This window comes from Pezoporus flaviventris, unplaced genomic scaffold (assembly GCF_033815535.1).
Source record: "Pezoporus flaviventris isolate CSIRO_AGI_PZ_B2104156 unplaced genomic scaffold, CSIRO_AGI_Pfla_v1 ptg000070l, whole genome shotgun sequence".
Classification (NCBI taxonomy): Eukaryota; Metazoa; Chordata; class Aves; order Psittaciformes; family Psittacidae; genus Pezoporus; species Pezoporus flaviventris.
This window is the reverse complement of record NW_026892618.1, coordinates 4,173,967-4,198,239: the sequence shown is the minus strand read 5'-3', so window position 1 is coordinate 4,198,239 and position 24,273 is coordinate 4,173,967. Positions and strand designations below refer to the sequence as shown.

The following is a 24,273-nucleotide window of genomic DNA, read 5'->3' as shown; positions in this document are numbered from 1 at the left end:
CAAACACCCTAGCGAAGCACACTCAGCCTTACAGCAAAAGGTGTCTGCTCCTTTCCCATCATAGCCTTCTTATGCTCTGCTCTAATAGTCTCTCCTAAAGAAGCTCCAGCTTCCAGTCTCTGCTATTGCTAACAAATCTTTTCTCAACTGAAAGCATTTAGTCACAGGCTACCTCTAAGCAGCTTTGTAAGAAAATCCCTGCCCTCTGCTTTGCATGGTAGGATTCTCCACACCATTTTGCTCAGCATCCTTAACAGAGGCTGCGTGTGCCTCCGCAGGGGGGCAGGTAAGAGCCAGCTGGGGAGTGTTGCCTGAAAGCCTCATTACCACTTCCAGTAGATTGTCTGGGTCTCCCAGCAACCAGGCCTTGCTCTCTTTCATGCCCAGCAGCACAGCATCAGCACTTACTATAATCGTTCAGCTTGTTTGCTACAATAGCTTTAATGATTTCTAGAGATTAAGTATGTGTTGAAGCAGGCCGTGTAGCTTTAGCCTACAGCCTGGAATATGATTATTGCCTTTTATTGAAGCCTCCTCAACAGCTTCGCTGTTAGTAAACCATTTAAAGTCATGCTGGGACTTTGTAACCCATCAAGTGGATCTCACCAAGTGATGTGAAGTATAATGAAGAGATTGTGGCTCTTTTTGGTAGGTTTGGTTCACCACACAAAACATTGGCACACCTTCCATATCTGCACCTTGCTCTTAGCATTACACAGACAAAAAAGAACGACCTCTGAGTAAAGCTGTGTTATGGCAACCTAACAGTTCTAACAGCAGTCTCTGAAATGAAAGCAAACTTCTCTTTAAGGTATGTTCCCATGTTTACAAGCAAACTGGTATGGCAAACAGCGTATTTTCTAACAGGAGCTTACAGAGCATTACTTTGCAGTCATCTAGTTTAAACTCTTACTAATGTGTACAAAAGATAAGCTACTGACCACTAACAGCACAGAGAGTTTGCTGCTTTTATTTGTAGTCCTCACTCTGGGCATTGCCTTCTCCAGTGACCTTGTTTCTGTGTGCACCCACCAGTACTCGTTCTCTGGATGGTCCAAGATCTTGCAGCTGTTTTCTCTGTGTGGTTTCTAGTTCTTCCAACCGCTTGCGAAGCAGGGAAAGCTCTCTTTGATGCTGTTCCTCCTTGAAATTAACAACAACAAAGTAGCTCTACTACATTTTGCATACTTAAAAGGGACCAAAATGAGCAATAATTTTATTTTCTTTCCTTAATGATTTTGAAATAAAAATTGTGAAGTCCAAAATATCCTTATTTGTTAAATCGATGTTTTGTGGGCATCTTTCTGATATTCATGCTGAACAGCATCAGCAAGAAATGGGTATGCAGGCCTTCCTTCTCTCAGAGGAATAGGACACAGACCTGAGGTCTCAGTTACCAAAAGTCTGTACAATCAGCCTGGTCAGCCTCAGCCATAGTCTGCACCCTCAGAAGCTCTTAAGTAAAACTTTTTTAACCACACAACGTGTTAAGAGCAGCAGTGCTGCTTTTTAAGAATGAAACTGGTGTGAGAACACCACTGTGGTATTTCTTGCTGAGGAGGACCCATCTGAAGCTTCTCAGGAGCAGAACCAGGTGTGGAGAACCAGGTTAAAGCTGCCTGTCTCTTACATTCTGTAACCTAACATTCATCTTTAAAAAACTCCCTCCTACTGCTAGGAAGGGAACGTCGCTAGAAGTGTTCCTCAAAGTTCCTCCCTCTGTTCAAAGATCACATGTTCCTTCCTAAAGGCAAAGATCGGAAATAAAGGACTATTCAAATACCCTCTTTTGTTGTATTATTTTCACAGCTTGTAATACATCCCCACCTGAAAAAGGGAGAAGGACACTTCAGGCCCAGGAGGCAAGGCAGACGACAACATTGTACCAACTGGATTGAGGGACAGTATGCTAGGATTCAGAATTAGACTCCGGAATTCATTGTGCCTACGTTGCAAGTCCTTTAGTCTCTTCTGGAGGCGTGCATAGTCTTCAGAGGAAAAATTCTGCCTAGGGAAGAAGAGATTTCTTAGCGTTCAAAATCTTTATTAGCCCAACAGAGCAACACACCTCTCCATGAGTACTCTGGCTTTTCACTATCCTATGAAGCAAAATTACATACTAGAACTGGAAGGTGGAAAATCTGTGTATATTCTTCTATCCAAATGTCTATCTAGAAGTCCCTCTACATATTTTACAGCTATCTGCAGATTACAGATTAGAATTTACATGGAATAAATTAAGCTTTTAATAGCAGTAGTGAGCCACAGGAGCCACATTAATTATTGAATCAAGCCCTCCATAGGTGCTCAATGAAGAGAAGAAAAAAAAATAGGAGTTCTATTTCAACAAGGATGCTAGGTCTGTTTCCCTTGAAGTTCTGATGTCTTTTTCACTTTCTTCTTCTGCAGGGATTCCTGTAACTGCATCTATCGGATCATTTTCCTCTCTTTCTGAAGAGAGTCCTGCAGCTGGCTTACAAACTCACAGATACCCATCATAATGGACTCCATTCTAAGAATTCTAGTGCTTAAAATGCCATTAGACTGTATTCCAGTTAGTAAACCAAATGTCATGTATCTTCAGAAATACTTTATAACTCAGCTCTTGAGCATATATAATTTTTCAAGCAAAGGAAAAGCAGAGGTTATTACCTATTTAGCACCTGATTTTCTTTTTCTAGTTCTTCTATCTTGGCTTCTAAAAGTTCTAGCTTCTCTCTCATCCTCCTTTGCTTATTATCATTGAGAGTCTTTCTCTGTCAAACAGATATTTCAAACAGTTAAGTAATGCCTCCATACATTGATACAGGTTCTGCAAAAATTACATTTACACTGTACATCGTTTCAAGCTGCGGTTGTTTTTAGGATTTTCCTCCCTTAAGAAGGGGGGGCTGGGCTGTTTGAAAGTTCTGAATCCTGTGATGGGAAATAGAAGAGATGGGAAATGATCCATAGCTGTCAGTCACTCATTGGTCAATGACCAGCTGTACTTACAAGCACTAACTATATTTGAGAATTATAAAATTCATTCTCTAAATGACCACATATAAATAAGTATAAACATGACCAAAACAATGTATCCTCTTCCTTTTTGTTGACTGTAAGCGTTTGCAACCTTAAAAGCCACTGGCAGGTTCCATAACCTGTTTATGGCCAATGTATAAAATAGTCAATCTCGAGCTTTTATAAACAGTTAATTAGCTTTTCCTAAAGCAAGTGTAGGAGATACAATTTTCATAGTCCATCAAGAAAAAGTAGAACATCATTTGTTTGGTATCAAAATATCATCCTTGCTGTTCAAGGAGTCCACCTTTTAAAAAAATCCTACACACACATGCAAACAAAAAAGAGCGTCACAACATCTTGATGGCATTATAACAAAGTTGTTGGCTGCAATATTCTTTTGCGCATCACTTCAACCAATTTCTATGCTAATCTTGAAGAGCCTGATGTATTTTATTATTCTATATAATAGACTATAAATAAACTCTTAATATTGCAACAATTTTAGCTGGCCAAAGTAAAGTTGAACTTTTCATAAGCTAGAGCATTCATGAAGGAAGAGTCAACTTGCCTTTTTCTGAGCAACAGCAGCTCGACATAACTTGTTCTTCATTTGGTTGTATTTCTCTTCTTTCTCTGTCACTCGCTGAGTAAGCAGGTGCTTCTCCTCCAGCCATTCCATTCGTTTGTATTCGAAAGTCCTTTGGAAAAATCAAGTTAAAAAATTAAGAGGTTATATAGACAGAGCAATGCATTTGATTAATGCCTTAAAACTCTTAAAATAGATGTATCTTTTCCTACCTTTATATACTTGAAGGATCTCATTTAAATTTTATGGTGGTAACAATAGAAGTGTGACTACTGCCATTCAAACTGATGCATTAACATCATCTTAGGTTTTGTCCAACCATAAGGCAAATTTTGAAAAGCAATTCCAAGAAGCAAGTTAACCGTTGGCTGCTTGTTGGTTCGGCATGCTGCCAAACTGACAGCAGAAAATTCCTGAATTTGGATAAAACAATCCCACTGGAACATAAGAGCAGACACCTATGCCAAACATCACTTGTCAGAAGTGCTGACAACTACCTTCTCTGTTCGGGAGGTAAGATATAAAAGAATGTGTTGCTGCCCTATGCAGACTACTATGCCTTTGAAACAGAGAAGTACAAGCTTGACTGTATGTACTCCCAACTAGAACAAACACCAACACAGCAGTAAGCTCACAGCAATATGGTTCTCAGACAACACTCCAACTGAAAACACACCACTAGCAGCATATGTTATTTGGTTAGGCCCTTGCATAGTTAAAACATACTAAAATTAGGCTGTGTTCCCTAGCAGTGGATAGGAAATGAGCCAGTTTCTCTCTGCTGCTGTGTTTGGGTTATCTGCATTGTGGGTCAAAGTAAACTAACAGCATATTTAACTATATGATTAAAAAAAAAAAAAGTGAGATTCTGTGCAGCAGTTTTTAAGAAATGCAGTTCAAGGTTTAGAATCAGTGAATCCTTACTACTCCAGTCCTGGGGCAGTGCAGTTTCCCTACAGGGACTCTGAATGAATCTCCATCAATTTCTCAGCAGACAGCCTTTCCCTTCCCCATAGCTAAAAAGTATTAGTCATCATCCATTCTTAGGACTTGGATCCTGACCCACCTGGTACCTGTTACAGTTCTTTCAGGAGACGCAGTGTGGTTTGTACCTTGCTGTTGACTGTTAATAACTATCTACTACCCAGGAGCCAAAGAGCTTTGTCAAAAAGCACTGCTTACTAGTAAAAGAATTTCAGTGGAGACAGTGGTCAAATGCCACCAGTTGGGTTGTTTTGTTTTTCTAAATGCTACTATCACTGTTCCTGAAATGTTTCACAAGTGCCTGATTGAGCTAGTCTCCGATCTGTAGCAATCTGTTTGCCTTCAGCCCTTTTTCTCATTTCATGTTTTCATTTCCAAGCCTAAGACTGACATGGTCAGGCAGCTGCTTTACCTGCTTTCAGCCCATCTGGCATTATTTTATTTATCTGAAACTTTATCTTAGGCTTTCTTATCTTTTGGTCTTTATTTCACTTCCTCTTTAAGACAAGTTGCTTTGGTGCCACTTAACTCTTGGAGTTCAAGTTTATAAGAATTACTGACCTGAGGAAGGAAGTCCTATCACCACAGAGTCAGAAAAAGAATGGAAATATGTCCCATGGCTCACAGGCTAAAAGCATCAGCCTTGGTGCATCTCCGTTATCTGCCTGCTTATACAAGGATCTCTGAGGACTGCAAAGCTTCTTCCACTGCCTTTCACGGAAAACCTACTCCTGGCTGGTCTACAGCACATAAATATCTAAATGATATTGTTAGTCTCACTCAAGTAACAGTGAAAAATCTCACTCAAAGTGGGAATACACCACCCTAAAGTAAGCATCCAAAGTATTTAACATCCTACTGACAACTGAACATAGCCTGCAGTCCCAATGCAGTAATTTCTTCAAATGTTAAACTGAAAAGCACTACTTAAGCTAAAGACAACAAAGCAATTACAGTACCAATTTGTAGCAAAAAGAGAAGTTAAAACAAAAAATATCCCATTATATCTTTTGGAAGTTTTCTATTTAACTGGGATGCTGACTTTTTTAAAAACCCACCACACAATAATCCAAAACAAGCTAAAAACATATATTTGGCTATATAAATACACACACATACAGACTGGGTTCCTGAAACCTACCAAAGCAAAATACAATGCTTAAATGCTTTATTCACTCTTAATGCTTAAACATTCTTAAAAGAACTGTGTGTGAAACTCTAGATCCATTTAAACTAATGTAAGTTTGACATTCATTTCAGTAGAAATAGGATTTCATTTTATCCAAATAGTGTATTTCACTATTCAATAATTAATTGTATAGACATAACTGGAAACACACTCCTATTTTGTTATTACTTCCATGGTGGCTTGCAGAAGTGGATGCCATGGCAGGGGGGTTGGAACTCCATAATCTTAAGGTCCTTTCCAACCATAACCATTCTATGATTCTACGATTTTTGAAGTTACAACAAGCCAAGCTATTACACATACTGCATATCAGAATGTATAGCCATTTATTATAACTGCCTGCTATTTGCTGCTCATTTTTAACTTCTGGCTTTATTAAAAATCTACAATCAATAGCTAGGTAATCCATATGAAAGGAACACAAGCAGTATGAAAAGTAAAGCCAAAAGGAAGAAAACAAAATACTACTTCTCTGCTTCTAGTTGAGCTTTTTCAGCCTGATTCCTTGCATGTCGACATTCTTGTTTCAGTATCTCTGTTTTTTCCTGCAGCTTCTGATTAGACTCCAGCAAATTCTTTTCCGATTGAGAAAGTGAGGCAATCTGGAGTTGCATGTCATGAATTTGCTACAAAAAAAATAACAGAATTTTTTCCATTTGAGAAGGTATGCAAATAACTAGCAATTAATTTTGAGATACTGAGATAAATCAAAACACAGACACCAAATGACTGCATTAGCTTTTCATAAACCTTTCTTATTTGTTCCTTATCTCCTTACTCAACAGCTTCTCCAAAAGCATTACAGTATATCACTACTAGATAAAGAAGGTTTTCTCTTGTAGTTAAAATGAGAAAGGGAGACAGGAGTCTTCAGTCATTGATGTGTCCCCCAGAACTTCAGAAATCCAACATTAAGCCCCAGGACTGAAGAGAACTAGATACCACACATTTAGTAGCAGTGCTTTGGAGCTATGCAGACTCTTCTATCTCGATGTGTTACAGCCAGCCTTGGCTGTTCACAAAAACAAGTATAGAGCCTGAAAAGTCCAGCCTCTGCAGTCAGCACGTAGAAAGGGTAATTTCCCTTTCCTTTGCCTCTCCCCACATAGATACTCATACGCTAATTTCTGATTTGTAGAGAAAAAAATATTGCCTGGAATTTCAAGTGCACACAGCTTGCAGAATACTTTGATGCACCTTTGATGCAATGTTCTTACCTATTAAATAACATCATGGGTGAGCAGGAGTTAAAAGAAAATTAAGTTTTATTTTCAACACTGCCATCAATTCACTTTGCAATAGAAATGTACCTCTTTACACTAGTTTATTCATTTATGAAACATCTGTTAAGCACTTTAAGAACCTCAGATGAGAGATGCAGTGTAAATGCAAAGCATTACCTAGAAACAATTTATAAGTTTCCATTGAAACTGAATCTCCAGTTAAATAGTCCATAACCGTATTCAATATATACTCTATAAACATTCAGCTTTGAAATCCTTGGTACCCACAAAACAAATCAAGCAAATAGCTGTAATTCATTTATAAAGATCTAGGAAAGCATGACTGATTTCTGAATACTTTTGTTTGAAGCACCTGTTTTATGTGTTTTGTCCCTCAGAAAAAAAAAAAAAAGCCTTAAAAATACAATCTAATCGTCACATGCTGGGCATGGTGATTGCAGAAAAAATTCTTTTTCTCTATCAAACACTACAATGTAGTAAGACCTTACTTCTTCCAGATCAGCGTTTTCTTTTTTCTTTTCTTCCAACTCCTCTGTCTGAATAGCTTGCTGTTGAATTTTTAATCTAAAATTGTACAAGACATCCTTATTTTCATCTAATCAAAATATAGATGTTAGAAGTTAGGACAAATCAGCCTGACAACAGAACATGTTCCATAATTTGAAAGGCTGTTAAATATGTAACTAAGCAATGATTTAAAATGTATTTTGATTGATTATTAGAATTCATACAGGAGTAACAAATACATTTCTTTGTTTGCTTTTTGGAGTATGGCTTTTGCTCATTTTATCTTATACTACAGTATTTTTATGAAGATCGATAATGACTTCACCAAGAACTATAATAACAAACTCAAAGAGGTATCATATTAAGATCACAATTTGCCAATTGCTGATATGGTGCCACTGTGGAAAGATAAATGGTTTACTCTTGGCTGCTGGCATAGCCCCAGCATTACATGGACCCAATTTAATCAAACATGAATATTGCAAAATTATGTCTTAAAAATGTTCAGTAAATTATAATCATTAAAGGTTTGGATGAAAAATGTTTGGGGGTTGTTGGTTTCTTGTTTTTTTTTTTAAACAGAGCATTTTTTAATTCTGCCCCCTTTTTATACAATGCAAAATATAATGTTGTTTAACATAATGAACATTTGTGTATCTATGAATAACAAACTTTTACACTGACTCCTATAAACAAATAAGGGGGAAACTTAAGAAATTTATGTTGAAAGTTAGAAAAGCCACTCTACCGCAAACGCTGAAGTTCCTTCTTGCTAGATTCTTCTGCCACCTGTAACAAACGTAGTTTCTCTTCATACTGATCTTTTTCAGACTGTCTCAAAGTATCTTGTTCCAGTTTCATCTTCTCTAGATCAGCTAATTTGTTCTGAAGTTCTAACCTGAGACATCATTCAACACACACACAAGAATCATGACAAAATGACAAAGTGTTTAGTTGCCAAAAGCAACATTTTAAGAAGTTACTCAAAACACTCTTCTGTTAGAAGGTGAGCAGTAAATCAACAAACATACTTTTCATCCTGTAAGACTGCAATTTTTTCAGAAACTTCCTCTTTGGCAGCTTGCACTTTACGAATTAGCTCCCGATCCTTTTCTACTAAAAGCTCCTTATGATGTTCAACAGCTGCCTTGAGAATTTCCATGTCTGACAGCAATCCTGCATTATACATTCAGAAAAGGTTAAAATGTAATTATGAATATCAACCTGATGAAGTTCAGTATTAAAATAGTTTTATAAGTTGATAAAAGGGAGCTAAAAATCACAATTCACATGATGGAATGAAAGAACAGGGGAAAAATCCAATGAAAACAGAAAGACATAGCCTTTCTTAGTATAACAGCAACATTTTGAAAACTTTTGAGGAGTAATCTCTGCCTATGAGGGTTTATTATTTTAACACACTTGGAGTACTATGTACAGTTCTGGTGTCCTCACCATAAAAAGGACATGGAACTGTTCGAACAAGTCCAGAGGAGGGCCACAAGGATGATCAGGGGGCTGGAGCACCTCCCGTATGGAGATAGGCTGAGAAAGTTGGGGCTGTTCAGCCTAGAGAAGAGAAGGCTGTGTGGAGACCTCATAGCAGCCTTCCAGTATCTGAAGGAGGGCTATTGGGATGCTGGGGAGGGACTCTTCATCAGGGACTGTAGTGATAGGACAAGAGGTAATGAGTTCAAACTTTAACAGGGGAAGTTCAGGTCAGATATAAGGAAGAAGCTCTTTACTGTGAAGATAATGCTCCATCCCTGGCAGTCTTCAAGGCCAGGTTGGACCATGTCTTGGGTGACATGGTTCAGTGTGTGATGTCCCTGGCCATGTCAGGGGGGTTGGAACTACATGATCTTAAGGTCCCTTCCAACCCGAACTATTCTATGATTCTATGATTATTATAGATTTAAACCCTAAAGCAATTTCTGTTAAGCAGCTGTGTCTGGATAGATTAAAAAAGCGTTCCACAATAGCTACAAAAAGGTCAAGCAAGAAAGTTTTCCTTTTATGTAAAAGTTTATGGGACACAGTAATTGCTTACCAGTGAAACTGTAGTAACCTGGCTACAACAGATCTCACATTTTAATCCACTCATATTACCAAATGGGGCAATTCTAGAATGATGAATCTATAGGCTGGGACATAAGATGTAAATTAAAAACTGGTGAACAAGGCACCCGTGTTCACTGGCAAATAAGCCAAGACATGCAACGACTCCTGGTTATATAGACCAGAACTAGAAGGCAAAGGTTACTGGGGAATGTTTGGAGGAAAATAACTGTAGTATTCTACCTAGAAGTTACAAAAGAAATAATTAGAAAATAATTGCATGTTTTACCATCCATTTCACTTTGAATCTTGTTTCTCTCTTTTTCTATTTCACTCTTTGTTCGTGCTGCCTCCAGTTTGACATTTGTTACTTCCAATTTATGTGAATGTTTAAGTTCTTCTACCTATGAATTATGGGGGGGGGAAATAACCAAAATAAATATAAATATATATACATATTCACAGCTTTACTGTAATTTTTTCAAGAAAATCTCCCAGATAATCATGGACTCAGCTTATTTTAAACATATCTTAATTTTTTTTTTCATCTACTGCTTTCCTAAAGGCAATCCTGAATACCCACTCTTGCAGATAATTTTTAATAGTGAGATAAGTTTTAATGGTGATGATATAGATACTGTAACACTAAAGCTGTTGACATGATCCGATTCCCCCAAATTATAGTAAGTGCTATTATAGGTTTTTATTAACTCCAAAGTCACACACTGAAGATTACTGAATGTTAAGTCATCTTGAAATGCTATTTTCTATATTCTCTGATTAAAAAAATTAAAGTGCTCAAACACATCCATTCCAGGAACCAAGCTGTCCAACTACTGACACGTATTTCGTCTTTAACCAGTCAATTATTACAAGCTACAGTGTAGAAAAGTTACTGTTTCACAAAGTCTTGGTGATACATGCACAGATGCACACGAGTGCCTGTGAAAACTTGATTTCTGAGTAAATACTATACACTCTGCAAGCCAGCCTCTGAATATTTGGGTATTTCTGAAAAGACTACTCATTGGGAATATCTTGATATGACACTGATCCAAACTGCGTAAGACCCTGATGCCTTGCTAACTCAAGCATTAGCATGTTAGTTTACACATACTTCGCTTCTGACTACAGATCCCTCAAACTTACACAAAATTAAATGTAACCTCCCTGAATAAAACAAAACAGTGATATGCAAAACCGTATTATCGACTGCTTCCCCAACTAATTTTAATTGGTAACTACTTATAGTCTGGCCTCCTGGGGTGCCACACTACTTTCTCAAAATCCAGGTCTTTATAGTTTTTTAAAGTGCATTTCAAATCAAATACTTCTCTACAACTGTGACATACATAGAAAATGGCCCCAAATAAAAGCGGGAGTTTAAAGAACATCGAATCAAAGAAAATTACTGCTTGCATGGAAACTTTCTATAGTTTAGGCATTTGTATGCAGTAATTACACGGTCAATGAGAATTAAGTACCTAGAGGAAAGCACTTATAATGAAAATCTATTCACAATGACAAATGTAATTACAACCTGCTAGCATATACAGTGGCAAAAGATTAAGAATCACATACTAGCTTATTAAGTAACTACATGGTGGATTTGATTGCTTAAATACTAAGTTGTGAACATTTCAGGTCAACTTGCAAAGATTTAAGGTGTTTTTTTTAAGGCACAATGTCTGGAAGACAATGTACTCAGGAATAATTTTGCGTGGGCGCTGAAGGGGGTGGAGGTCAGTATAGAAATTAGGATCTACTTTCTTCCCTTCAAGAAACACCACTCAACATTTTACATATCTCTTCTTCTTTCTGGAAGTGAGCAGAAAAACACCACGTGAAACAAAACACCCACCACTTGTTGCCCTTAAATGATCCATATATTCTGATGGACAATTGATTAAAAAATGTTTAGCATAAGTTTCCTCTCCTATTTATTACTCCTATGAGACAAGTATGGCACATTGTATAAAGTGGCTTTAAATAATGGTAGAGGCATAACCTATTCTTATGATAAATTAAAACTTTTTTGGATTAAAGACCAAAATGAAATCCCTCATACTCATAAATGTGAACCAGAAAGCCTGTTTTGAATTAAATCTGAGATTGTTAAAGAACAACTGTGGTAGAAGTTAAAAGTTTTCTTCCTGTACTGTATCTTTCTTGAGGTATATTATGACAATACTAACTTCTGTACCCATACAAAGCCCATGGCTTTGTCATTTTGGAATGTACATTTAAAAATGCAGGATAGCTTTAAGTCAGAGAACTTAAAATAAATCTGCATTCCGCCACATATACAAGGCCAAAGTGCCTAGCTTTACAGTTACTTCATATCTAACTAAAGCCTCTCCAGGAAGGTAAGAAAACAGAGGATTAAATTTGCTACCAGGAACTGACAGATGTGATAAAAATTTATCTCTCAGTATTCTCTGGAGAAAGGATAGAAAGTAGAATAAAAGTAAAATAAATAAAAGTATAAAAATAGCTACTATTTACCCAAGTAACTATTTCATCAGGACTAATATCGTGACTCAAACTCACATAAAGTAATGTAAGCATTCTGCAACAGTTGAAGGAAAAACAGTTCACTAGTGTTTCAATTTTTCTTGTTTATTGAAATAATCACATATGAAATTGCATAAAGGATCCATCCTTTTTAAGCTGTGTAGCTGAGGAATCACTGCAACTAGGTAACATTCTGAATCTGGCATCCACACTAACCTAATTATGCTGAAATTCTAAACAGCAATATCAAGCTTCTAAAGCACTTTCAGGTTTTCCTTAAACTTGAAGCCTCTGATCCTTTTTTTTTTCCTACAGTATTTTTCTAGAAATTTCCCTAAGATCTCAAAAAAAAAAAACAAAACGAAACAACTCACAAACCAACCAACAAAAAACAACTCAACAAAAAAAAACCCAACAAAACCCAAGCATAGAATAAAACATCTAAGATCTGGTGTCAACCCAACAACTAACATAGAATCATAGAATGGTTTGGTTTTGATTGGACCTTAAAGACATCTCTTCAAGCCCTGTTCTCTTTAGAAAAAAGATCTTGAAAATAAAATAACAATAGAACTTCAACCTTTAGAGACACTTCTAGGGATGATGTTTTTCCTGTAAAGTCACATATTCTATGTCTTCCAACTGAAACTGGGAAAAAAATTCCAAGTCTATTTTAGGTCACAGCAGAAAAGATTATTACTTTATTTTAAATGTAAAATATAAAAAAGAAAAAAAATAACAGGATATGAAAAATTGATTTCAGATACCATAAAAGCACTTACTTTAGTAACTAAGGAATTGACTTCACGTTCCGATTTGTGAAGTTTAGTAGTTAAGAGAAAGTTTTGTTCATGGCTCATCTGCAGTTCTTTCTCAATTCGATCAATCTGTAGTTCAGCAGACTTCTTTTCTGTCTTGAAAAACAGAGGTACTGGTAAGATTTTTTGCCTCTTGCTGTTCACTTGAATGGTTCAACTGATCTGAGCTTTCAGAAAATACTGACCCTTTATATAATACATAAATATTTATCTTTGCTTAAAATATGCTCCAATACAACAAGGATCCTGAATTTTACTCAAAAGGCACAACTGGTTTTACTAACACAGACTAACTGAAGAATTAAACAACATGGAGAGGAAATAAAATGCAATTACTGTATTAGAGACTTAAGGCTCTGTTTGTAAGAATCAAAAAGGTAATCTAACCTACAATTTCACCTTCCTTTTTCCAAACTGACCTATTTATAGCAGATCTTTTTAAGTTCTCTAACTTAAGAATATTACAGCACTTTTTAAGTCGTGATCAGAGTATTCTGTAACAAAGGTATAGAGCACTGAAAAGAGTAAAAGAAAAATAAACCATCTATCTGTAACTGTGCAAAAAATCCACATGGGAAGACTCACTATTTAGAGAGATTGTAAGAACTGACAAGATGACTGAAGACCACAGATGAGGAATAAAGTGAAACTAGGAAATATACAACAGGCTAGAAATAACATCAGTTTTCTAAAGGAAAGAAACAGCCAAGAACTAAACAACTGTAGTAACATGTTGCCAAAAGGAAAGACAAAGGTAGACAAAAATGATGACACATGAGGAAAGGATTAAGAAGTAGGGGAGAACCATATAACATTTTAAAAAAGAATAAAAAATTTACTGTAGCAGATTGTTAACATATTGTCATCAGTTTCTAACTCTTGCCAAGTGCTGACATGACCATCGCACTGACTAAACATCGATATCACTTGCATGTTTAGAAAGGAGATCATTCAATGGAATCTCTCAGTTGAGCTCTCCACCCTTCCAAAGTTGAATTGGCAGCACAGGACTCTCAATGTACTTACAGACTGTTTTTAAATCTGAAATGTACAATTTCAAACAGTGAACTCAATGGCAAAATTATCATGACTTCAGTGATAGTGTATCAGGCCAAGCATTACTGTCACCATACTCTGCAAGAAGGCAAAATCTGAAAAAGAAACACCCACAAAACCCACTTACCTCCAAAGATCTTGCCATAGCCTGCATCTCAGCTAACTGCCGGACTTGTACTCTTTGAACACTTTCTGCTTGCACCCTACAATTGTCTTTTTCTGCTCTTAGTTCTTCTAATTCTGCTTCTAAGCCTTTTATTTTCTGAATCAGTTGCGCCTTTTCTCTAGAGAGTGCCTCCATGCGTTTACTGTCTCGCGTGGGATCAACACTAAGCAGCTGTTTACAGAGTTCATCTTTTTCTTTATCCAACTTTGCCACCTGAGAGTTGTTAATCAGAAAAAGAAAAGCTTTTACATTGGTTAGATATCAGGTAGTAACAAATACAGCAGTTGACAACTGAATAAAGCAGCAGAGTGCTTTTAAAATATTAAGAAATTACATTCACATTTCTTTTCATTCTTAAGAGTAGGAAAATCAACAGATGACTTTTTTTACTTCAGTTTTCACTGATAAGGCTTGTCCCCAGGCCTCAGATATCCCTGAGCTCCTTCGCAGTTTGGTAGTAAAGGAGTACCCAGCGTAGAGGAGGAAAATGCTAGGGATCATTTAATCCACTGGATACACAAAAATAGATCCAAGCAATTTGAAGGAGCTCACTGGTGTCATCGCAAGGCTGATTTTTGAAAAGACACAGCTACCAGAGAAGATTTCTGGTGACTGGAAAGAGGCAAACAGCACACCCATCATCAAGAAGAACAAAAAGATCAAGAAGGATCCAGACAACTATGGGACAGTCAGCTTCACATCAGTCTCTGTGAAAGGGCAAAACCGCTTAAGACCTACTTCTAAACACATGAAAGACAAGGTGATGGAAAGCAGGGTTTACCAAGGGCAAATCATGCTTGACCTACTACTCTGCTTTCTAGAAAGAGGTGACTGGCACTGCAGACAAAGCAGAGAGAAGTGGATCTGATATACCTTGATTTTAACAAGGCCTTTGATACAGTCTCACATAACCTTCTCTCTCACCAGCTGAGGTATGTGCTGGAAAAGTGAATGAAAAAGTGGGTGGAAAAAGGCTGGGCTGCCAGGCTCAAAGAGTGATGATCAGCAGTGCAAAGCCCACCTGACTGCCTGTAACTAGTGGGGTCTTTCTGGGATCAGCACAGGGTCTAATACTGGCTGCTGTCCTCATTAGTGACCTGGATGACAGGATGGAGTACACTTTCAGCAAGCCTGTGGGTGACGCCAAATTGGAGGGAAACGGTCAATGTCCTGGGAAGCAGAACTGCTATTCCAAGCTCAGAGAAGAGAAGGAGATGCATTGTGATGGGAAGAGAGGCAACAGATACAAGCTAGAACATGTGAAATGCCCATTAGATATTAGGAAAAGCATTTACCCTGAAAATGGTTAAGTAGCTTTTCTATTAAAAATGTTTAACTTTCTGGGATAGTTTTCCCAGAAAGGTCGTGGAATCTCCATCCTTGCAAATATTCAAGACACAACTGGACAGGGCCCTGGGCAACCCGATCTCATTATACTTCAGTATTTTAAACAGCAGGTTGGACTAGAAAGAGGTCTTTTCTGACTCAGACTATGATTCCACAATTCTATAGCCACAACGGAACTCATATCTGCTAGTAACTCAAGATAGCTAAACTCATGATTGGGCCCTGCCAGACAAAGATAAGTAAGTAGATAGTCTTTCTGGTACAAGGTAGTATGATAAGGTACAAACTCATCTTGAGACTGTAGCTAACAAACATTGTATAAATATATTCTAGTGTTTCAAAATGAGTTATGTGAACTAAATGCAATACTGGGGGCAAAAGAGCATGAAAGTAAGGTATGAAAAGAGTTCTCTTGATATTTGGAGACTAGTCCAAACTCTGATCTGCAGTAGTGCTTTTAGAAGTCAACACACTGGAGAGAAGGGATGTCATCAGAGGAATCTTGACAGGATTGAGATGTAAGCCAGCACAAACCTCATGAACTTCAACAAGATCAAGTGCAAAGTCTTGCATTTGGGTTGGGGCAAACCCAAGCACAAACACAGCCTGAGCAGAGAGTTAATTGAGAGCAGCCCTGAGGAGAAGGACTTGGCGGTGTTGGCAGATGAGAGTCATAGAATCACAGAATAGTTAGGGTTGGAAAGGACCTTAAGATCATCTAGTTCTAACCCCCCTGCCATGGGCAGGGACACCACACACTAGACCATGTCACCCAAGACTCCGCCCAATCTGGCCTTGAACACTGCCAGGGATGTAGCATTCACAGCTTCCCTGGGCAACCTGTGCCAGTGCCTCACCATCCTCATAGTAAAGAATTTCTTCCTTATATCTGACCTGAACTTCCCATGTTCAAGTTTGAACCCTTATTCATGGTGAGAAGCTCAACATGAGCCTGCAGTGTGAGCTCACAGCCCGAAAAGCCAACCATGTCCTGGGCTGCATCAAAGGAAGTGTGACCAGCAGGTCAAAGGAGGTGATCCTGGCCCTCTATTCCACTCTCATGAGACCCCACCTGCGGTATTGTGTTCAGCTCTGTGGCCCCCGACATAAGAAGGATGGGGACCTGTTGGAGTGAGTCCAGAGAAGGGTCACAAAGATGATTCAATGACTGCTGCACATCCCATACAAAGACAAGCGGAGAGAATTGAGCTTGTTCAGCCTGGAGAAGAAAAGGCTCTGGGGAGACCTTGTAGCAGCCTTCCAGTACCTACAGGGGGCCTACAAGAAATCTGGAGAGGGACTTTTTACAAGGGCATGAAGTGATGGAACTAGGGGGAACGGCTTTAAACAGAACGAAGGTAAATTTAGACTACATATTGGAAAGAAATTCTTCACTGTGAGGGTGGTAAGACACTGGAACAGGTTGCCCAGAGAAGTTTTGTAGCCTCCTTGCGCTAAATGGCATGGAAGGTTTAAAAGGGTCTAAGAGAGAAAACTCGATCATATTTTGCCCTGGGCTCAGGTAGTTTCATTCTCTTTAAGTGTGCTAATCAGCTGCAGGACTAGAACGAGCCCACAAGAGAGGCAGGCTGTAAAGCAGTATGTGGTTTTAGATCCAGGAAGGACAACTATTCTGTTTTTAATGCACTGCATTTGCAAATTTGGATTGATTTTAAAAGTGATGATTGCTTTGATTTGTGTCTCATGTTTGGACTAATACATTCAAATCTGGTATCTTTAGGATATATGCCCCCAGACAAATACTTAAATGGATATGCTTATGACATATGCAACATCATATACACTGCTGTATATATTTAAAACATAAATAAGCTGGGAATTTATTTAGCTACACTTTTGAAAGTCCAATCCTGAAACAGAAAATTCATGAGTTGCTTATTCAAGAATTAACACAACCGAAATAAAGTCAAATTTTTCAATATCCTTTTTGACTACCACTGTCATGATCCAGCTCAGTTGCAAAATGTATCCTTGTCTGCTATTAACATTATCTCCTGGTGCCTCCTTCCTGGATTAATTGCCACATAAGTAATTTAAAATCCAAATTTCCATCAGTGGTCCAGATAATTTATTAATTTCAGATTAGCATGATGTCTCAAATTCCATCAAAAATGCAATTACAAAAAACGTTAAGCAAGGCTACTGACTGTCATTTATCAGAAGGCAAGTCTACTCTTACTTACAATAGCACAAACGATATTGTGGCACATCACTGAACAAACCCACAGAGACAGCTTTAGGCTAAGTCATTAAAGTGTTTTGAGAATTGAGAGAACAGAAATAAACACTACATTATGAAATGACCTCATACTTACAACCCATCAAGTATCAACATTTTCACAGTGTTCAAGCAGCTTTGTCATCAGATATATTTTAAGCTACGGCAACTTTCTATGTACCTCAGCCTCATATTGTATTTTCTTCTCTTCTAAAATACGTGAATGTTCTTCCTGTTGATGTTCAAATTCTGACTTCAGAAAAGCATGTTCATAGCGAAGTTTGTTATATTCTGTTCTGTATTTTTCCACTTCCTAAGTTAGACAGAAAAAACACAAAAATATCAATCAGTGATGTTTTCAACTTTATTTTCTTCAAATGTCCATTCAGTGTTCCTATCATTTCAAAACTTATATTTGATGAACTGAATCCCTCCTTCTCCCTCTTCCAAGGTTTCAACAGTCACTGTGTGGGGCAATAATACCAGAAAAAGAATGTTATACTTTGCTCCCCTTTCAGTTCTGATTTCCTAAGGTTTGAGGAACAACTATAAACTGGTGATCACTACTCTAAAAGAAATAGAATTTCAATACATACTACTTACATTTTCTAGGTTCCAACGAAGTTCTGCCATAGAAGATTCTAATTCCTCCTGTATTTGTGCTTTTAACAGTTCTAATTTTTGAGGAGTTACCACCTTAAGACAGAAAAGTATCATAAATAACTAGTCATAGTAATTTATTTGCACTGTCATAGGACAAATAGCCAGGAATAAAGTATTTCAAATATGATTTTAGGAATCCTGCTTAATATTCTGTTTTTCTAAAGACTTTTCAGTAATAGTTACAGAAGAAAAAAAAAAGACGTATTAGGAAACTACAAATATTCTAGGAAGATAACAGAAGCATTTAAAACATCAGTATTTACTGGTAGAAGCAATGCAAACGTCAAGATGAATCGCCAAGAGATTTATGTCCTGGAGGGGTGGGGGAATAAAAAATTAGAGCTTGGGAAAACTTAAACAGTAAGGGAACCAACCCCAAAGAATCAAAATGAGCAATACCAACCCAATTATTTGTAAAACACATTAGATACAACGTATCCGTTGGAGCTTATATATTAGACTGAAATGAAACTAAGATCAGGAAAGATTCCCTGCTTTAAGCTCCATGCTACATAGTAATTTGTTAACTTTTCTTGGGTATACCTAATACAGCAAACTATCTACCAAGAAAAACTGTTATTAAAAAAAAAAATCTCATCCACAACCTGTGACATATTCCATTTATTCTTCTTTCCTTCCACTTGTACCTTGAAGTCCCTGAAAATTAATTCTAGTTATAGTAGCAGGGCATATATCCTCCAGTCAGAGTCTGGGATCCTTTGTTAGATGCTGAATTTGTTTTCTAAGAACACTAGAGATGTTCTTAGAAATGTCTGTGTATTAGTTTAAGGAAAAAAGCAGTTACACAAAGTGTCACCCAAGTTACCTAAAGATTCTGGGGTTTTTGCTTGTTTCTATGTTTGTTGGTTTGTTGGCATTTTTTTCAAGATAAAGAAAGCGATGATTCTCCCCATAACAGGGGAGCATGCACAGAGACTGAAAAGTCTTGCTGTTAACATAGGACATAACATGAGAATTTGGAAGACTCTGTTAAACTAGGAAACAATAATTTCAACCCATAGTCAGTCACCCTAAAGAAGAAACATTACTCTGGTTGGGTGGATTTCAAAACATCTGAACTATATTCAAGCTAGGTATATATACATGTTACATAAACAGAAACATACACATGGCCCTATTACAGGGCCTAATACCATATAAGGTCCTGATAGTAAATTATCTCACCTGCATCTTCAGGTTTTCCAGCTCTCGTGTTTTACCCAGCAACTCCTCTTGATATTCAGAAAAAAGCTGCTGAATTTTCTCGTGTACAGTCTGCTTTTCAGCTAACAGTCGCTTCAGTTCATCTTGTGATTTTGTATATTCCTCCTGTAATCTGCAAGATAAAAACAATTTATTTTACATCTACTCTCTAAAATTAGATCTTAAAGCTCAAAAAAAAATCACATGCAGAAGCAAACACAGCAAGTTAGAACTAAACTATTAATACCCTCTTCCTGTAATACTGAAAAGGTATCCCATATTTACAAGCATAACAAGTATTGCAGAAATGTAATCTGCAATGTCCTGAGGTATTCTGAACTGTTTATTCTCTAATATGAACAACATTTTGTACTTAAATACAGAAATAGCTAACGCATGCAGGCACAAATCCCTCCCACATATTAATAACTGAGATTAAGAAACCTGTTTAAATTACCTTAGATTTTCTGCCTTCACGTTTTGATAATTTACTTTATAGGATTCACATCGCATTCTTTCATCAATCAGAAGTTTTTGTAAATCAGCAGTATCATCAATCCCAGCCATAGGAGGAAGAAGACTACCCAACACCTCCATTTTATGATTGACTGTTCACGATGAGTATGGAGAAGACAAAATTGAAATTAACTTATAACCAATCTACAATGCCATCCACTTTTTCTGCTGTTATCCCAGAAGATCAAGTCACCTGATGAAATACAAGGACACGTAATTAGCAGTCAAGTACATTCACTGCTCAAAGATTTCACACACCACTTTTGCTTTCAAGTACAGGAGACTCCTGGCTGTGCTGTAACTCAGGTTAGAGACCTTTACCGAAAGGGCAACTCTGCTCGTTCTGCCTAGTCCCTACCAGGGACATGAATAACATGGATAATACTGAAGTCAATACAAAATAAGCACAAGCACTTCTATCTAACAGATTACATGGAATGTTATTCTTCCTTATGCTGTACACTGAGAATCAAACTGCAATGCTAGTAACGCCCTAATTATACCTTGTTAATCAGAGCTCAAGCAAAGGCCAAAGACATCAGACACATAGTGCTTTTACTACTACTGATTACAAGTCACAGTCTGTCACACTATCCTAACAAGTTGTACTACTCAGTACATTCATTTGCACATACAATACATTCGTCTTCCAACTGAAATGATGGTACTACTCAATACCATCATTTCAGTTGGAAGAAGAGGAGATCATTCTCACTGTTGAATTCTTATCAAGCCCTCCCTGGAGAAGAGTTAAGGTTTCACAGTCTGGAAGATACCAGCCCAAAATTCAGCCCTGAAATATGTCATTAATACATGTCACTTCCTTGTTTTCTTGTGGTTTCTTGTGACCTTTCCAGAAAGAGTTTTGCTAAATGTGATAATATCAGATTGGTGTGAGAAAGCTGCAAATCGACAGATGCCAAGAAATGAGGAAGTATTCTAACAAGCCTCATTAGTTCTTTTCAGTATCAGAAGCAAGATACATTAATCTGATCATTACTGACACTTCTAAAGGATCTAGGAGAGCGAGGACTGTAACTGAGTTTTAGGGAAATTAAAAAGCTTTGAAACTAACTCCACTGCCATTTTAGCTTTTGGCATAGCAGGACTGATGCCTAAGAACGCCATGGTTGCAGTGTACAAAGTGTAATTCAAAGTTACAAAGTGCAATTCTGTACAAAGTAAAACTCAGGAAAATTGTTAGATCTCCAGCACCACCGCAAATACATCATCTTCTTTACATATACACTTGAACATAAAATGTTTTCTTCCATTCCACTCTTTAAATCTTGTGAGACACTCACAAGCAGCACAGGCTCATGAAAGTGAGCTCTTCAAACACTACCCCTTCTCATCCCTGCTTAAGGGTCTACAATAAGACTTAGATAATGCACTAATGAAAGTGTAATCCAATACAAGAGCTCACTGTCACCTCAAAGGTGAGGTTCCGCTCCTCCCTTCTTCCTCCCCACTCCTAGATTTATTATTCATCAGACCCTTCCATGAAATGATTTAACTCAAGAAGCCAACACAAACAGAAAACACTCAATGGTTTTCCTGTGAGGTCAGCGAGTCACACTAGCTCATGGAAGCATCCAACAAGCTACATCATCAGTGAAAGCAGGTAGCTGGTACTGGGTAGGAGGAAAGAACAAAGAGCCAAGCAAATAGGCCGAAGGAGGAACAAAGCTATCTCCTTTAGGGAGCACAGCGTTGTCTCATCATGAGCTCACAAAAATACAGCCTTGAAGTAGACACCTAGTTTTTAGACAGTCAAAGTTAAGTGAAACAAATCCTACCTTAAAAAACTATGCAAGACACTCATGAGAGATCAGACTTCCCATGAACATCAAGTGAATAAAAGCCAAAACAAGACAATATATCATTTGAGAAATATGACAGCATACCTCTCATTTCTTTAACAGTCCATATTCTACTAATCCACCATCAGCAACTTGCAACAGCCAAAGTAATCAAATTAAAAAAATACAGAGGTGAAAAAGTATCAAAGATAACCATGAAAACCTTTATTATAGGAAGTTCCATAATCTGGATACTGCTCAGATATTGCTGAAGAGAATCCAGTGAAAATAAACACTTAATACCTTTAAGAAATTTTGAAGAACATCTGTATGACTTCTGTAATACAGAAGACATAAATCTTATTCAAACTATCATTTTCTCCACAACACTGTTCAAAGTACACATTCTGATAATAATTAAGCGTACATTATTTAAGTGTCCTTCCCTACACATGGCACGCAGCATTAATCACCCTTTCAATTTCTCTTACACTAAGAGATACAGTTAATTATTAGGAGAAAAGCAACAAACAAGGTTGTATCTTAGCTCAGGGTTAGGATTTTTCCTTTAGCCACATACACTATTAAGTCAAACTGACAGCTGTTACTGAAGAAGCTGAAATGTTACAGGGGAGCAACACCTGGTAAATCTAGCTGTACTCAAGAACAGCTACTCTACATATGTCATGCATGTTTTCCGCTGTTTTTTCCTGACAAGGGACCTTCAAACACACGAGAAAGCTTTGCTCGCTAGAATCTTAGTTGGGCCTACAGATGACTGCTTGATACAAACTGTTCTATAGTCTACAACCAAAAAGCTCTTCTGAAAAATCACTTCCCCTTCATATTGTGTTAAAAAGAGAGATGCTCAGACACAGCAGAGGTCTCCTGTTAGCATACGTATTCTATACCTCCTGGATATATGATTATATGTATCTTATGGTATGTGGGCAAAGAGCATGTGAGAGGCCACAAGAGCTGTATGTCACCATGACATTTTTATCACTGATTTTCCTATGACTTACGGACGTAGGAGCATGGTCAGAGGAAAAAGTGCAGAAAAATAATCATTCTCCTCAAACTGCACACGGCTGAACGTAGCTGGTGGAAAAGAAAGCACACAAATGTAAACATTTGGAAGCCTGGCAGCGAGCGGGCGCTTCCTACCCCTGACCTTGCGCCTGGCGATCCCCAAACCCACCACCCCACGGCCAGCCAACAGAGGCGGCAGCACGCCGTTACCACCACACGGAACACAAGACAAAGACGATCGCTCCCTGCGATCTCTCTACCTATCTCTACAGCCTTCTACTCTGCAGCTAACGGTCGAGAAGACGAGAGAGCGAGCAAGGGCCGGAGCAAGGGCTGGAGGGCCTCCCAGCCCGTAGGCCACGAAATGAAGCCCCAGTCAGGCCGGCCAAAGCCCGCGCACCCCTCTCAACCTCCCCTCACGCCGCAGCCCGCCCAGTCCACAGCAGCGGCCGCCACCACACCGAACAGTTTAAAAATGGCCCCTCTCCTCCCGCCGGGCCCTCCGCCTACCAGGGTCTCGCGGGGCGCGGAGCATCATGGGAGGCGGCGGAGGACGGGGCAGTGTTGCTGGGGAAACGGCACCAGCGGGCTGGCCCCGCCCCGAGGGCGCCAACGGTGGCTGCGGCGTTGTGGTGAGGAGGGCTGCTGGTGGGCCGGTGTACCGGAACAACACCCTTCTGCTCAGCGTGGGGTGTCTGTTTAAAGTGCCGGGCTTGTTCCGCTGTGTATAGCGGCTTCAAGCGTCTGCACCCAAGTGGTGTGCTGGTCCTTGCAGTTCCGCTTCAGAAGGAGGGGAAAAGGCCGGACCTGCAGCTCACAGCAATTCATGGTAATAGGTATCTGGGGTAAAAAAAAGTATGCATTATGGTGTATTCAGCGGTACTAAATCGCTGTTGTCCAGTGGCCAATACCGAGGTGAGCACTCAGGCTTACGTAGCCAAGTATAAACAGAAACACATTCCAGGCTTTCCTGGCAGTGTTTGCTGTTTTCTGACAGAAATCAGCTGGTGGGAGCAGTTAGGATGCCGTAAACGTTATCTTCTCGTAGATGTCTTCAATTTCTCCTTAAAGTCTCTGGCTAAAGTGGGAGATTGATCCAGATGAGTACTGACACTCCTAATAAAATTAACAATCCTTTAATAAGGACTCCCTTCCAACCCAAACTACCCTATGATTCTATGATTAAAATTGTCTTCAAGTAGTATATTAGAAGGTGGGTATTACTGATGACACACACATCCTCAAGGAAAATGAGAAAAGAATCCAAGTGTTAAGTCTGACCAGTAGTTTTATCAAGGTCTGGAGATGGCAATTGCCGTTGGCTCCTCTAGAGGTGGCTGTAA

General features: G+C 38.4%; 1 protein-coding gene across 4 annotated transcripts; it reads right to left on the bottom strand.

Annotated features, from left to right (window-relative positions):
* Nucleotides 1-937: 937 nt before the first annotated feature.
* Nucleotides 938-20,612, bottom strand: LOC133278913 (centrosomal protein of 83 kDa-like). 4 transcript variants are annotated; one of them, XM_061472154.1, is made up of 15 exons: nt 20,038-20,594; nt 19,563-19,713; nt 18,318-18,410; nt 17,896-18,027; nt 14,090-14,341; nt 12,871-13,002; nt 9,864-9,978; nt 8,548-8,692; nt 8,265-8,414; nt 7,498-7,573; nt 6,234-6,391; nt 3,575-3,704; nt 2,653-2,756; nt 1,828-2,008; nt 938-1,143 (listed from the first exon to the last, which is right to left on the bottom strand). In XM_061472154.1, the coding sequence occupies exons 1-15, from the start codon at nt 20,175-20,177 to the stop codon at nt 970-972; spliced, it is 2,133 nt and encodes a 710-aa protein (XP_061328138.1). In that variant the 5' UTR covers nt 20,178-20,594; the 3' UTR covers nt 938-969. The 4 variants fall into 4 exon arrangements, with proteins under 4 accessions (XP_061328138.1, XP_061328139.1, XP_061328140.1 ...); XM_061472155.1 differs by lacking the exon at nt 14,090-14,341 and having other exon boundaries at nt 20,038-20,593; XM_061472156.1 differs by lacking the exons at nt 938-1,143; nt 1,828-2,008; nt 2,653-2,756; ... (2 more) ...; nt 8,265-8,414; nt 8,548-8,692 and having other exon boundaries at nt 6,249-6,391; nt 20,038-20,612.
* Nucleotides 20,613-24,273: the final 3,661 nt, after the last annotated feature.